Source organism: Boleophthalmus pectinirostris, unplaced genomic scaffold, assembly GCF_026225935.1.
Source record: "Boleophthalmus pectinirostris isolate CB_2022bp ecotype Guang Dong unplaced genomic scaffold, ASM2622593v1 HiC_scaffold_21, whole genome shotgun sequence".
Classification (NCBI taxonomy): Eukaryota; Metazoa; Chordata; class Actinopteri; order Gobiiformes; family Gobiidae; genus Boleophthalmus; species Boleophthalmus pectinirostris.
In genome coordinates this window covers 5,823,533-5,840,847 of record NW_026571175.1, presented here as the reverse complement: position 1 = coordinate 5,840,847, position 17,315 = coordinate 5,823,533, and the positions used below count along the sequence as shown (strand labels likewise).

Below are 17,315 nucleotides of genomic sequence, written 5' to 3'. Positions count from 1 at the left end.
GGTTCACCTTTCGTGGTCTCGCTGTTTCGCGGATTTTTTTGTGCAATTTTGCGTGATTTTTTTTACAGCGTATGAACGCGTATTGCATAATATGGGTGTGCAGTAATTACACACAGGTGGGTCAGGCAAAACCATGTCTAAACAAGGACTAATCTTGGACTTAAGAGAGAGAACGCCGAGCAGTTTGTCTGCAAAGCGCGATCAGGCAATTGCCACGCTTACCTCTGTGAGGTGTGGAGCTCTGCCTCCGAGCCCGTCCCAACAGTGAGACCTGTTTCAATTCTGGTTTAGTCCTGTTTTAGTCCTAGATCATTCCTGGTTTAGTCGTCCTCTTCAGCCTGGAATCAGTCCTGGGTTAGTCCTGGTTTAGATTTGGTTCAGTCCATAGAGTAGACAGTGCAAAAGTTTGATATAATCTCAGGTTAACAGGCAGGTGCGTGGGTGCGGCATTGTACTGCTGTAAAATATAATGTTGACTACTTTGTGGATTTCACCTATCGCGGGTTATTTTTAGAACATAACCCCCGCAATAAACGAGGGATCACTGTACTTTTTTCATTTAACCAATCTCTGCTATTTGGTCGTGATGTATGTAATGCACTGCTAACAGGGCTAACTGGTATCTTTTTGTAAGATTTTCCCAAATCCTGTAGGAAGAAGAGTTAGGGTTAGTGTTAGGCAATAATCTTTCCTCTTGATGGAATTCACTAAACATTCCCTTTGTTCCATCTTTAAATCCTCGATCTCAGGAATTGTTGACAACACTGAATGTATGGCTCTTCGCTGATTGGCTGGTGCCTGAACTTGCACTTCGGGGTATTTTTGCGAACCGTCTAGTGTATTCTGATTCTTGACCTAGTTGCTGGAGAGAAATGAAATTGAGCGGAGGCACTAGGTGGCGCCAGCCTGGCTAGTGATTCCCAACCCAAATAAAAAAAACACTTCTTTTTTTTTTTTTTTTTTTAACAATAGAATGTCAATTTCAACATAAAATGGTGGTACTTTCATATGACCATGTGCCTTATATCTGTGTACTCCCCCAGTCGTCCAGGTAGGTTCCATGGTGGTTCTATTCAGGAAAGATTCATTTTTGTCCTGTGAACATGACTTTTTTTTAGTATTGATACTTGTTTAAATGAATATCTCTTATCAGTTCTAGTTTTAGTGATTTACAATACTTTTTCGATACTTTTGTGTTATTGGAGAATTATTTGATTCATAACCTTGTGCAGCCAGATGGATTCTCGCGACATTGGTGAGTTCACAAACTCAAGAGAATCCATCTTGGGGTGCTCCCGCTGTACGGTTTAAATTGGACTCCTGCAGTGGTCGGCCCAATCACAGGGCTTCTATGGTAGGGGGAGGAAAAACAGTTAAATTGGTTTATGGACATCTCTCTCCAGCATGACACTTGTTTGATTTTACCTGGAGCAAGTTGGACACGTCATTTTCACATTTTCAAGTTGGCCTTGAAAGCAACTGGTGGGCAGACGCTTCAGGGTGGTTCGCTCAATCAACTCGAGGCATTTTTCCTTTTTCTAAATGCTTTCAGCAAGAGCCGTTCCAGATGGGGAATGTGTAGAACTCAATTCAAAAGCCAGGTTATTTGATTCATGCAATGCCTCCATAGAATCAAAATTATGATAACACTGACTTTAGAGCAGGATATGGTTCATTTGCTATCCAGTGAATGACCGGTTTATTGCTGTATTAGTCACTGAAACAGAAGAGTGGCAGAGAAATGTTTTTTTTTTCCAGAATATATATATTTAAGAGACAAACAGAGCTACATTCATTCAAACACACACTCTATACAGACCCAGGCAGCCCTACAGCCGTACAAATACATGTTGTTTATCAGATTTTCCTTTTATTATAAAAGAAATGTGATATTATTACTTTGTATACTGTGTTATACTGTGAGGGTCACTGTCAGAGCATGCACTTTCTTTTGGTTTTGTCCAGAAAGAATGTTTGCAGATGACTGTGAATGCTACAGCCTTGAGTGTCAGATATTAGATAAGAAATCAGTTCAGTATCAGTTGAACTACCACCATAATAGCTATATCACATATATACTTATCGTTTAATGCAGTTTAAATCTAATCATTATTTCTGGGGAGATTTTTTTGTTCTAGTGGGGCAGTTTTAGTTATTTAGCAGTACTACAATTAGATTTGAGCTCAAGAAAGTATAACTAATGATTTAAGTGTTCCATTCAGGTGTTTATTCTTTGCATTGCAGCTCATTCTCACTTTTATTTTATTTTTTTTCACAATATTGCACATTTAGACTAGTTATTGTGTCAGTGCCATAAATTAGTTTCAATATTATAATGTACCATCAATATTTTCTTCAACTATATATTGTGTTGTTATCATGATATGTAATACCAAATGTCATAGGATAGTTAAACTACTTTAACTATTTCTGAATGTATTGGCTTTATTGTTTTGTTTATAATAGTAGTAGTTTTTTGTTTGTTTAACAGGGTCAATGCACATAAAAACTTTGATTAACACAAAATAGGAGATACTGTAGTTTTGAACCATACATAAAATTCAAGACCAAATTTAGAGATGATATTTTTTCATGTAGAGCCTGTATTATATCTCTGAATTTTAATCTTTCCCAGATATGCCCACCAAAACGAAATAAATCCTTCATATCTGCTGTGTATTTTGCGGTTGTTTTCAAAATTGGTTCATTGGCACTCTCATTTCAAAGTGGAACTAAACACTAAATCTGCTTTTTTTACTTCTAAACTGTGTGTATGGTGTGTATGGCTTCTAGTTTTTTGTTGTTTTGTTTTAGAGCAAACTGGGTACATTTGCGGCTTTCTATTCAAAAAGAGTGTGTGCTCTCTTCAGTGACCGTTGTAATTTTAAGTACTACACAACATCACACATGACTGCCCTGCTTACAGCGAGGTGTTTCTGATTACAAACAATGTGGCAGAGTTTAGGTGTTTAGTCCCACTTTAATGTTTAGTAAACTATGATAGAAGTTATAGTCCAATGAGGTCTATTTGGTCTTCCGAAAAGAATGTTGTTAGGTTATTTTTCATACCAAGTGTTTGTTTTCATACCTGACAGTTTCGACTGCTCAGTAGCGCTCTTCCTCAGAGTGGTGATGTTGCTGTGACGTGTCCGGTCAGTTGATTTATACAGGTTTTGGCGCTGTCTTCTCACTGGTGGAGGCAGAACGACAGCGCCATCTACAGTCCAACTTCCTCAAGACAGTATCCCAGGTGTGTGAGAGTAAAAAGTAACCCTCAACATAAAACAAACACCGTCACTGGATTAAAGACAATCGAAATATGGAAACATGCCCATGGGACTATAAACCGGGATGGGGGGGGGCTTTTTACTCTCACACACCTGGGATACTGTCCTGAGGATGTTGGACTGCAGATGTCGCTGTGGTCCTGCCTCCACTGGTAAGAAGACAGCTCCAAAATCTGTATAAATCAGCTGACCAGACCAACCTCCAAACAAACTAAATGTGAACTTGAAGGACAAGGTACATCAGAGTCAGATCGCACCATCTGTCACTGTTTGAGCCAAAGTGGACTTCATGTGAGGACACCACTGCTGAGAGCAACTCATAAAAAAGTGAAACTAGAATTTGCCACAATGCAAATTGACAAGCCACACACCTTCTGTGAGAACATCCTGTAGACAGATGAGACAAAACTGGAGCTCTTTGGCACATCAGCTCTATGTTCACAGACGCAAAAATGAAGCAGACCAAGAAAAGAACACTGTCCTGACTCTGAAGCATGGAAGAGGCTTGGTTTTGTTCTGGGGCAGTTTTGCTGCATCTGGCACAGGGTGTCTTGAATCTGTGCAAGATACAACAAAATCTCAAAACTATCAAGGTATTTTGGAACGAAATGTGTTGCCTAGTGTCAGAAAGAAGCTTGGTCTCAGTTATAGGTCATGGGACTTCCAACAGGAGAATGACCCAAAACACACAGCTAAAAACACACAAGAATGACTAAGAACAAAACACTGGACTGTTCTGGAATGGTCTGGAGTGGTCTTCTGTGAACTCTCACACACCTGGGATACTGTCCTGAAGAAGTCGGACTGCAGCTGGCACTGTTATCCTGCCTTCTCCGGTGAGAAGACAGCACCAAAACCTGTATAAATCAACTGACCGGACATGTCACAGCAACATCACGTGACCATTCTGAGGAAGAGCGCTACTGAGCAGTCGAAACTGTCAGGTATGAAAACAAACTCTTGGTCTGAAAAAAGAACCTAAAAACATAATATATGATAGAAGCTCTTAATGAATGGACAAAATTTACATAATCTTATCTAATTCTAGTCACCGCATCACACAATCTTTCTGAAAAATTCCATAATTATTGGATGACATTTTCAATTTGATTTAAGAGGTAAAATGATATCAATAATCACCATTTTTATATTTTATTCTTACATTTCCTGACACTCAAAGCTGCAGGTCTGAGCACTCCCGGGCATTTGCAGATGCTGTTAGACTCACGTCCAGTTGTGTACATAGTGACTGTAAGTTGTATTGCACTGAATTTAGTTATAACGATAGGCCCCATTTTCCCCCATTTTCTCTGTCCAGTTTACGAGAATCCCCCTGCGTGTCTCGTCCATGGTTCGATTCTCTTTGGTCCAGATTTTTGTACATCCTCGTTTGCAGCGGTAGCAAAGTATTGTCCCCATAATCCAATAATAATCCTTAAGCGAAAAACAAAAAATGCCGTTTCACTCGCTCCAAGTGTTAAATATTTGGGAGGATTCAGGGTTGTAGTAGAATATCTTGATTGATTATTGATGTATTTCCATAGAGTTTGTCGAGTTTGTATTTTTGAGTTAGTTAGTCACAACAACCACAATCGAACCGTCTCCCGCCTCCTCGTCTTTTTCCTCCAGTGATTGGACGACACACGGCACAGGTTCAAAAGGCGAGCGCTCTGATTGGATAGTCCCGCCCATCTCTGCGCTCTGATTGGACAGTCCTGGGCTGGAGCCGCGCGTCGAAGGCAGGTCTTCTCTCAGTGGCGAAGGGGTCAAAGAGCACGGTTCAGGCTCCAGCGTCAAGGTGACCTCCTCCACCTGAGAAGAAACAAAACCAGGTAGAGTTACAGTTATGTGTGGAAAAAATTGTATTGTGATTAAGCAGTGCACATTGTAAAGCATGTCCAGGAGTAACAATATTTAAAAGCACAAAGGAATATGAACTGCTAAACTTAAAAATCTAAATGAATAATAGACTCCAGGACATACTTATAGAGCACGAGTGGGCAATTATTTTTTCCATGGGGTCACATGAGAATCGGAAAATATTGTGGAGGGCCGAGCCGAAATACTTAACTCAATTCTGCAATCGTATTTGTTTATAAAAAGCAGTTTTGACAAGCTGCTAAGACTGGTGAGAGTTTATGTTATGACTAAGCAATGAAAAAGTGAGGTCGCCTTACAAAAAATGTCATTTAAAAAAAAAAACACCTCTAAAATAAAAGCCAATCAGCTTTAGTCCATCCATGAACCAGACTGAAACAACAACCTTGAACCAGATCGAACACCTTTTGTCAAATAAAATGATTACTGCTGTTAAGCCTGTCACGATAAATACTTCTGTATATCCACTCATCATTCACTATAAAACATGGAATGATACTTTGTGAGGGTCAGTATTTATGGTGTGTACTTTTTTCTGAGGACATTTTTGTTATTTTTCTGAACTGCAGTAAGATTTAAACTGCAGTTACTTTTTCCATGGGGCCACATGAGAAACAGAAAATATTGTGGAGGGCTGGGTCAAAATGCGTAATTCAATTGTGCAATCGTATTTGTTTATAAAAAGCAGTTTTGACAAGCTGCTAAGACTGGTGAGAGTTTATGTTATGACTAAGCGATGGAATAGTGAGGTTGCCTTACAAAAACTGTCATAAAAAAAACACCCCTAAAATAAAAGCAATGCAGCTTTAGTCTATCCATGAGGTAAAATCGTAAAATATGTTTATTTTTTAATCCCAAATTATCTTAAAAGGGCCGGTCAGAGTCAATCAAAGGACTGTCTGTGGCCTGGGAGCTGTACAATGTTATAGAGGCTGAAACTTCGTCTGCAGTCGGTTATGTCAGAAAACTCCATAGAGACAGTGTATTTTGCTGTTTGCAGAAGATATTAAATTAAATCTATGGCAGTGGTTCCCAAAGTTGGGACCCCCTGGAGGGTTGTGAAGCACTAAACTGGGGGTTGCAAGATATCATTTAGAAAATATCTAAATCTAATATTTAAAGGTGCACTGTGCAACCTTCTTGTTTCTATGGAAATATCATTGCTCTGCTTTGAATGTTACACAATATGAAACAAAATAGATGTACCTTACATTTATTAAATTAAATGTGGTTTTATTGGCCAAAAACATCTAAAAAACAGGCATTCTGTCTGTGAGCAGACACCTCTCCACAGATCTGGGGCCTCATTTATAAAAACTGCGCAGGAGTTGTCGTAAGTTAGTGCGTAAGCCTAGTAGCTACGACAAGGCGTGCGCCACGCAAACTCCATATTTAGAAAACCCACCGCACGCACCAAACCACGCAATCTTTGCTTTATAAATCCCACCTGCAACTACAATTTGCACACGTAAACCCACGTCACATCACGCCCTCTCCACACCTCCACCTCACCATAAAAGGAGCATGTAAAGTGACTCGTGAATGAGATTTCCCTGAACATGAGCTGATAATCAGTGGGTTTGACCGAGACACGTGGGACAGAGGGAGGAGGACGCTCCACGCAGCACCACGTGATCACCACAAAGACTGCATTAAAGACTTTATTAAACCTTGTTTAATAAATAAATACAAAACTAAAAGTGACAACAATGACTCATCTGTTCATTTAATCATATTTCATAATATTTAGGCAGCACATCTTTGCAGTAAAGCCCATGTGTTTTTTCGCTGTTTCAAGAGTTTTATCACTGTATTTTTAAGTCTGTCTATGAAGTGTGTGAGGACTGGCCCTGTATTTATGCATATACACGTAGATACGTGCACGCGCTGAACTGAATGGTCAAATTATGAGCGTGTGCGAGAGATTCGCACACGCTCAAACACTTCCTCAAACTCTGTTCACTTCTGCTTCTCTCCACGAGTGTCGCTTTTTCCCTGTGTCTCCAGACTTTGCGTAGAACTTACAGGAGGTCCCGAGTTGGCGTAGAGTTAAGCAAAGAGCCACGCCTTAGTCGAGTTTTATAAATACCGCGGTTGGCGTAGGAAGCGCGCATGCACGGATTTTTGCGTAAGCAAGCTTTATAAATGAGGCCCCTGACCTGTAACTTAACCTGGTTTGGTCTCCATCAAGACAGAAACGTTTAATGACACACTGTAAAACATTCCAACAATAACATCCCCATGGAGAAAAGCAGGTGGCGGACTCTCCAGCAGAAAAGTAACACAATGCACTTTTCATTTAAAACTAGGGATGTAACAATAATCGAAATATCGTGATATCATATCATCAAAAGTCTCACAATAATATAGTGGGTCTTCACAATATATCGAATCTCAAGTGTCTCTGCTTAAATTCATTGTTTTGATGCAGCAACAGCTAAAAAACTACATAGGCATAGTTATGATGCACTTTTAAATCTTAATTACTGGATTGTGATGAGAGTAAAGTTGCATACACCCAATGTAGTTTTTTTTTGTTTTATTTTGTTTTGGTTTTTTGCCTCCACAAAATATTGCAAGAAATATCATACTGTGAGAAGTATATCGTAAGTAAATATTGTATCCAGAGATTTGGATATTGTTACATCCCTATTTAAAACAGTATATTTTGGTGAAATTGCATCAACACACTAAACCATTAAAGAAAAACAACAACAACCATGAACCAGATTGAACATCTTTTGTCAAATAAAATGATTACCGCTGTTAAGCCTGTCACAGTAAATACTTCTGTATATCTGCTTATCATTCACCATAAAACATAGAACGATACTTTGTGAGGGTCAGTATTTATCGTGTGTGCTTCTGGGCAAGTTTTTGTTATTTTTCTGTACAGCAGTAGATTGAAAATGTAGAAGGTTAAATAAATAGCTTGTCAAAGTTATTACAGACACAATTTGGTACTAAAATGTTTTATTCTGCTATTGCAGGACGTGTTTCTAACTGATATTGTGTATTTAACAAAGTTTTTTGGGGGGTAATCCTGCTTCAAGCTTATTGTGTCAGTGGCATAAATAAGTTTCAGTATTATCATTTATTGTCTATATTTTTGTCATCAGTGTCAAACTTCCAAATGTGTTGTCGTGACAGGCCTAACCACTGTAACTTTTATTTTCTGCTGTGGAGGTCATAATTCCCAGCCTGAAAAGTTTGTGAGCCTATCGTAGTTAACATTTCCAACAATAATCTGGATAGTATTGTTGAAAAGAATAAGTCTTGATTTACCATCCAGATGTCCTTTACAATCTGAAGGTATTGTCCAGAATGAAAACATTTTGTAACATGAACCACTCCTGGACAAATCAGGGACTCCACCTCCTAGTTTGTAAGAATTATAGTATCTAATTGCAGCCTTTGAGATTTGCTAATTGCAATTTGCGGTTGTGATGAATCATACAGTCCCACTTTGAATCTTCATAATAACTTTCTGTTTATGTGTTTTGTTTTATACAGAAACATCTGGAGTTTAGCTTTAGTTTAATTAGTGTAATTTTAAATATTCAACAACAGTGACACAGCAGGTTTAAGAGCTGATTCATGGCTCATTTCTTTCCTCGTTTATATTGTGGTTAATGCAACATGGTGGAATAATTACATAATGGATGTAAGTTCATGGAGTGTTCAGGGAGAGGAGGTAAAATCAGTTTAATATTTCGGTATGTCATTGTCAGGTAATGATGTTACTGATGTTACCTTTGTTTTAGTTCTTAATTCATCAAATAAGAGACCATTTCAAAAGCAAATGTTTAACCACAAATTGTATCACATATGTAAATAATGGTAGTTATAATCTAGCAAAATATTGGATTACCAGTGTGAACATGTCCATTATGCAATAACATAATCATTTTGGCCACGTTTAAATGTAATTAACCCATAATGTGTAGTCAATAACGCAATAACATACAATAATTATTACTAACTGCAGTTAATATAAGTGTTGGGAGTAATGTGTTATAAAAGTAACAAATTACTGTAATGCACTGCTTTTTGCTGTAACACAGTAATGTTCGGCATTACAGGAAAAAAAAAAAGGCAATATTTTACTCGGTACAAATGTCAGTAACGCACGTCGCAATGTATTTTTAACCTGGACGGAAGTGGTGGTTTTTTCGTTTTTCATCATACAAATTCGATAAAATCACCGTGATATCACAGCAGCGAAATGTCGGAGACGCACCCGTGTAGACCGTTGGGTGCGCGCTTCACAGGGCGAACTGCAACTGACGCCCGATCGTGCCTTGCAGACATCCTGTTCCAAGGGCTCGGGGTTCTTTCAGGGGCAGTCCTAGTTTCCAAGTTCTAGTTCAAGATTAATCCTGGTTTGGTCCTGGTTTAGTTCTGGTGTAGACCTGGTTTAGACCTGGTTCAGTCCTGGTTCAGCTCTGATTTAGTCCTAGTTTAGTCATGTTTAGACCTGGTTCTAGTTTAATCCTGGTTTCACTCAGTTCAGTCCTATTTAGACCTGGTTCCTGGTTTAGTCGTCCTAGTTTCAGTTCTGGTGTAGACCTGGTTTAGACCTGGTTCAGTCCTGGTTCAGCTCTGATTTAGTCCTAGTTTAGTCATGTTTAGACCTGGTTAAGACCTAGTTTAATCCTGGTTTCGTCCTCAGTTCAGTCCTAATTTAGACCTGGTTCAGTTCTGGTTTTACTTTCCCTGATTAAGACGTAAGTCGAAACTCGTTGGTCGTTTGACATGAAATAAACTCATAGCAAAGCAGATCGGAGTGCCTCGGATCTCCTTTTTTCATCCTGGTTTAAACCTGGTTTAGTCCTGGTTCAGTCCTGGTTTAGTTCTGGTTTAGTTCTGGTTCAGTCCTGGTTCAGTCCTCCTGGTCCAGTCCTCCTGGTCCAGTCCTCCTGGTTCAGTCCTCTGTTCAGTCCTGGTTCAGTCCATATACGGAGCAAAAGTGTGGCATTTTCACAGTTATTTTGGTGAGAGTAACTTAAAAGTAATGTAATAGTTGTGTAATGTCTTACATTTTAAATACAGTAATATTGTAATGAAATGACAGTAACAAGTCATAAATAACACATTACAGTTTTGAAGTAACTTGCCCAACAGTGACTAATATATTACCAGAGAAAAAGTGAACCAGCCATATCATAATATAAGAACTTATACCAGTGTGTCTCAAAGTGTGGTACATGTACCACTGGCGGTCCTCAAACTCCTTCAGGTGGTACTTGGACAGCTCTTCAGTTGGCTGGTTTTATATAGAGTTAATTATATCTGCTCATTTGTCCAACTTTTTGATAATTTCTTGCTTAAAAGTGGAAATGAAGTAGTCCACTTTCAGCTCGAGATCTGATCTGGAATAGTCCTGTTATAGTCCTGGTTTAGATCTCGTAGCACTTGAGAAAGCCAGATCTATCCTTTGGTGACAGGGATGCACCAATACTGGAATCAAATAATAAAATCAGTGCCAATATGGAAAAATTTGCAATAATATCCTGGCTAGATGTTTAATATGGATGTAATAATACTGTTAACAGCTTGTAGTCAGCCCAAAAACTCTTAGAATGTTTGAACTATACAAAGTAGAGAGATAAACAACAGCAACAGAACACATTTGGATCAGTTTTATCCTGTTTAATTTTTGTTTAAAGGAAATTAATGCAGTTTTTAGTCTCTGGTGCCAGCACTGGTATCGGTTAATATCGGGTAATGGAACATCCTTAAAGCTATAGTATCGGAATTGGTATTGGAACCGAAAAAGCTGAATCAGTGCTTACCTATTTAGTGGTACTTGGTGTGAAAAGTTTGAGAAGCACTGACTTATCACATTACTGGCTCACCACAGTTATTGAATTAATGGCCAGTTATTACATTATGGGTTTATTAGATTTAAACTTGGGCAAAATGATAATGTTATTGGTTGTTATTACATTATCAGTTACTACAAACTCTGTAGACAAAAGACATACACATAGCAGTAGTACTAGTAATAGTTTTGGACCCTGGATTTTGTGTCATACCAGAATATTTTCTCCATCTGCATCTGACTGTGAAATGCAGCGTTTCAAGTTTTAGTTTTTTCTCCACATCATCCAGTAAGATTCTGTGGAGCCAAAACTTGTCACGTCTCTGATGAGCACCTAATTATCAGTTTCACAATAGTTGACAGGTTGACAGCGCTGGTTGTCATTATCCATCACTGTATTCAGCTTTAGACTTTTCTGAATCTCTTTATAAAGTCTCACATCCTCAACACCTCCAGAACTGAGGCCGCAAGATGAATCGAAATCACTGTTTGAATGGACGCAATTAGCAAATCACAAACGGTGCACTTTTTGAAGTACCATCATTTCCTTCATAAACACTCTGTACAAAGAAGTGGACTAAGGGAGTGTGAGGTCACCCACAGTGTTCAGCTCCACTCAAATGAGGCTCATGAGGCTAGAGAACTTATCTACGGACAAAATAGTGAAATAAAAACACGAGGATCACGTAAAGCGGGTTAATACGAACATTTTAAGGCGAAAATGACAAGGCTCACTGCAGCAGTTACACACAGACACACTATGCTGAATACTTCAACACTTTACTTTTTCCTTTTTTTTTTCTAATTTTAAGAACATTTTGGACTCTTTTGCAACAGAAAAACATTCCAGATAACAAAGAACGTTAGGCTATAAAATACTTGCTCTCAAAATAAATAATACAACTGCTGAATAAGTGAGAGGTGGTTTCATTTTTCAGTTTGCAAAATGTACAGTTTGTGTCCATTGCCCTTCAAAGTTGATCCTTTATAAATAACAGTATATAGTAAATAGCAGATTTCTCTTTGCTTGTTGGTGATGAGATATTTGTGAGGTCATGTCCAGACATTTTTCCATGGAATATTGACAGTACAGTCCGGCTGCTAACAGAGCACAAGTAGGGCTCCGTTTGGGAGGTGCACTTTGGGTGATAGTCGCTCTTTTTCCGCTGTGACTCATTATAAGGCAAGTTTATTTGAAGATGAAACCAAGTAAGTTCATTTTGAAAAGTTTTTCAGAGTTTGGTGCACAGCGTCTTCACTCACGCCTGCTCAAGCCGCCGTCTTCGGGTGAAGCGCCGTCCTACCGCTTCCCCAGTTTAGACTCCTGGCTCCACTAATGACATCACTTTGCTGCAGCCAATGAAATAGCAGCAGGAGTAACCCTGTCATCATATCACTGAATACATCTCAGAACGTCTAATAACCAATATGTGAACTAAAACGCGTTCAATTAATACTACTGTGTTTGGAAAAATATCTGAATAAATGTATATTTGTACCTGGTCCCCGAAGGGTTGACCAGGTTTTGTATTCACCCTGTGTGTCTGTGTGTGTCTGTCGAAACGCGATAATTCCGCCATTTATGGACTGATTGTCACCAAATTTGGTACGTGGGTCAAGCCCCCTTGCCCGATGCAGCAAAAAAAAGTTTGGTGACGATCCGAGGTCATTTGAGGTCACACGGGTCAATTGAATGGTCACACCATTAAAAGGCTAGGCAATTTCAACTATTTCTGAACCTGAATCTGCAGCCTAAAATATTCACCCAATCATCACACAAGTTGGCACACACATAACCAAGGTACACTGGATGTTACAGGTTGAAACTGGTCAAGGTCACTTGAAGGTCAAGGTAACCAAGGTCAAATATGTGTTTCTGGTCATAACTCCGCGAAGGATCGAACTCGAGCAATGGGAGTGTCTCAAAATCTCAGAAAAATTATGAGCTATTTATAATTCTATGCATTTGTATAGTCAAATATTCATAGTTTTCCAGATAATCACTAATTATAACAGTTCCTTTCTCTTTCAGTGTAGCCATTAAAATTCTAATTGGAATGAAAATAATTTCCATTTCTTGTTTTTGCTGGTGATACACAACACACTGATCTACAGTCACACAACTAACACACACACAACTCATGAAAAATGACATTTTGGTTACACACTAGTAAACACAGACATTTTCTTGTGTGACCAATATCACACAAATGTTCATGGGTTTGTACAGATACACACATTGTATTGTGGATATAATGATCATGTGATATGGGCTGGACTCCTCATAAACTGCTTCTGTGGTGATGAACTGAACCACCAATGCCTCATGGGGACCAGGTTGCTATCGCTGATTGCGCATGTTTTTATTAAAATAAAATGTCAAATATTGGTAGGGACTATTTTGTCTTCCTCAAATATTGGTTGTGACAGGTCCCTACCGTCCCTATGCAAACCTACACCACTGCAATGGAATCAGAGTTGAAGGAGCCAGACGTGAACCCATGTTAACTTCCTATTTGGAACTTGGCAGCAGCTAATGGGTTAGCTATGTCCATTTAAACAGTCTACATTAATAAACAACAAAATCTCCCATCTTATTCTGCATAAACACTGCTAATCTGATCTGTACAAACATGCTGTGCAATGGGATTCTCCTATTTGTTTGTCAGTTCATCAGTCAGTTCTTCTGGACGTGTTTAAAATGTGGACTATGAACAGAATCCTATTACTAAAACATAAATCTCAAATCTAATCACAAAATCTTCGATATTTTTTCCAGAATCGTTCAGCTCTGTCACAATTACAGAATATTATATCATTCATTTTACTGTTTCACTATCATGTTACAAAACAAAAACACTAAGCTAATGTTTTGGGGCCCGTTCCAAAGTTGGTCCACATTTCCATAAATATGTAAATCTGCTCCGTCCATCCTACAGCCATCTGTCCTCCTACATCTGCTGCACCTCCACACACAACACGAGTGAACAATGTAGTTTAAAGACTTTTAGCTTTCAGCAAGTATAAACCCGCTGTTTTCATTTTTAAATTAACACACATGATTACAGTGTACAGTAAAATGAAGACAATGCAGCGTCGTGTGATTTTGTTAGATCTTAGTAGTAGCAGTTAATCAAAGCAGCATAACAAATGATTTCTTTTGTAAATTTGCATTTATTTCACCTTAAAAATAATATTCAGATTCTCAATTTTTAAAGATCAAGAGTCAACCACAAGTACAACGCATAGTTACAGCAACAAAATAAGTTTCTCTGACAAAATGTCTGAACTCCAAAAACATTTGAGGTTGTTTCTTGCTCTGTCAGTTTGGATTTAAAGGTAAATTATCACTTTTCTAACTTCATGGCACTCAAAGCGTTTTATATCAAAGAACCACCATACGTTCACACACACATTCATACACCAGCGTACACAGACTCTGGAGGTGCAGCAGAGATGAGCCCACTCATAGTATGATACTGCATGTTTTTCACGGTCATGTTTTTTTTATCAACAAAAACTGCTCTATTGTCATAAATGTAAAATTATTTACAGGGTCTTAAAAGTCTTAAAAAGGTCTTAAATTTCATGTTCCAAAATTAAGGCCTTAAAAAGTCTTAAATTATGTTGTCCAAGTCTTATTTTTTTCACAAAGGTTTTAAATTTCATTAGCCTATTTTTTTGTTTACTCAACCGGTCTGCAGTGCAATGTTAAATGGAGGGAGGAAAAACAAAACAACGTGAAATCATGTAACGTGAATGAACATCTAAATTGGAGTATGTGCAAACAATACTTTGGTTTGGCACTAGTGGCAATCAGTAGAGTGGAGGAGGACGTTGGATGGATCATGTGGAAGTGGAGGTTTGATCCACAGTGGCTCTTAAATTCTAGATATAGTAGTTGGTTGGTCATTATCAAAACTGGATCTGCTGTTTTTTGCCTGCATAATGGATGCAATGTTGGTCTTAATTTTCATTTAAGTGGTCTTAAAAAGGTCTTTAAAAAGTCTTAAATTTGGGGTAGTCAAACCTGGGGATACCCTGAATTAAGTTTAATGCCATACTGTGGAGCATTCCTGGCAAAGCAATAACATAGATCTACTTGAGCACTCTAAGGGCCTGTTTACAAGGTAACGCTTGCGGGTAAAAGCAACAAAATATTTCATCGTTATTACCTTTCGTTTAGAAGGTAATGGTAACGCAAAAGTCTGAAACTACCCTTCAGAGTGGAAAAGTTGAATATACTCCACTGTAGCGTCTTCGTCTACACTGCCCAAGATTCAAAACTCTGGTCAGATGTGCTCAGGTCACTACATGTTTACGTCACATACATACAGTACAGTAGTAGAATATGCAGAGATACTAGTGAACAGAGAAGGATCTGCAATCACCTCTGTCAAATTCTGGATGCACCAGGTCGTCGCAGGCGAGCCAGACGGATACGGACGAGACTTGGAAAACCAGTCGAGAGTGGGACAACTTTGTGGACGAGTAGCTGATGAAAATGTGTGCCGTGAAAACTTCCGTATGTCCGAAGACGCCCTTATTGCTTTAAGTACAAACATACCCAATCGAATTCCACACACTTTTACGTCACCATATGCACACAAATTTCCTCCTGAAAATGTTCGTCTAAACGCGGAATAAAAAGTGAAGACGTGATGCCACTTTTGTGTCTTCTGTTCTAACCGTCATCATGTAAACGTAGTCTAAGTGTCTTGCCCAGTGATACAACAACTGTATTCATTTATAGGAGCTGGAATCACAACCTGAGCTTCTGCAGTCCATTTTAAAGCAGCCCTGTTATTTTTGTATAGAATAAACTTGCAGCTGTGTGTTGTTATGTGTGTTTGTGTTTTCAGTACCCTGGTCAGCTCCTCGTCCTCTTCTTGTTGTTCGGTGAATCCCTCCGACTCCGGTTCTGGCTCTTCTCCAACAGTTTCCACCATCGCTCCGACCAAATCAACCATCTGCCCGCTCAGCTGCCCCACGATCTCCACCTGAAACAAAGAGCAAACAAAAGTAAGAAAAAAAAAAAAAAAACAGCTCAAACGGGAGAGTCAGCTTTGCCATCACCAGTAAATTGTGGGCTCTTCTACATTTACTTAACCCTTTTACAAATCCGATCTTTTTTCCTTCAAACGCCTGAATAAAATAAGCCCCTGATCTCAACCCGGATCTGTTTCTAAAGCTTTTGAGGTCCAAACAAATGGCCGGCCTCTGTAGTATTGCCCTCTGCTGTTTGATTTACTCTCATTATAATCCTGCCTACATTATTTTTGGTAAATAAATAGTAAAATTTTTATGCAGCTCTTTTCCACCTTCAAGTCACTCAAAGATGCTTTACATCAAGGAAGCACTCACACATTCACACACACACACTCATACTCCAGTGTATGCAGACACTGGGGGCGAGGTAGGTTAACTGTGTTGCCCAAGGACACAAAGGCAGCATTCATCTGTGGGAGCTGGAATCGAACTGCCCTCTTTAAGATCAGTGGATGAATGAAAATGAGGTATAGCTGGTGTCTGGAGAGATCTGAAGCATATTTTTTTAAGTAGATGTGTCAACAAGGTAAATCTATCTATACTAATATGTCCATATCAGTCTATATATATATGTCTGTAATGCCCATATTGAGTAAATAATTAAAGGTTCTATCTTACACAAAAGGAATTCTCGTGAGCTTTAAGTCATGTTGCTGCTACCACCTCAAAAACAGACCCCGAGTTGTGTTTTGCTTCATTCACACATGTTTAACACACAAATCCTGCAAATTTAGGCTGATTTCTTCTCTCAAACTGAAAATAACGGTAATACAGGAAGTGCTCCACTGTTTTTTTAAACTCTACACATCTTCACTAGAATCATTGGGATAATTTCTGTCCTGGAATTGGCCAATCTCTACTGGACAAAGAGTAAAAGGTAGCTGTTCACTTGAAAACTACTGCTTCATGACATCACAAGGTGGAACAGGTCACTGTGAACTTTGGAGATGTAGATAAAAAAATTACTCCAACGTGTGAATGAAATGAAACAAAACACAACTCCAGGTATGTTTTTGAGGGGGTAACAGCATTATAATTTGACTTAAAGAGCTCACAAGAATTCCGTTTGTGTAATATAGGACCTTTAATTATTTATTTGATATGGACATTCACACAGGTCATGCACACGTTTGAGTAATTTATTTATTTTTTGTTCAGTAGAGATCGGCAGTTCCAGGACTGAAATTATCCCAGTGATTCTAGTGAAGGTGTGTGGAGATTAAAAACACAGTGGAGCACTTTCTGTATTACCACATGACATCCCAAGGTGGTACAGA

The 17,315-nt window shown here is 38.7% G+C and overlaps 1 protein-coding gene across 1 annotated transcript in view; it reads right to left on the bottom strand.

The window, feature by feature from the left end:
- Nucleotides 1-4,581: 4,581 nt before the first annotated feature.
- LOC110162158 (uncharacterized) overlaps nt 4,582-17,315 on the bottom strand; it is a 39,202-nt gene continuing 26,468 nt past the window's right edge. Inside the window, exons 8-9 of the mRNA XM_020927015.2 lie at nt 15,855-15,989; nt 4,582-5,099 (exon numbers count right to left, since the gene is read on the bottom strand). Of these exons, the coding sequence (XP_020782674.2) occupies nt 4,857-5,099; nt 15,855-15,989 (378 nt within the window). The 3' untranslated portion in view covers nt 4,582-4,856. The remainder of the gene's footprint in view (nt 5,100-15,854; nt 15,990-17,315) is intronic.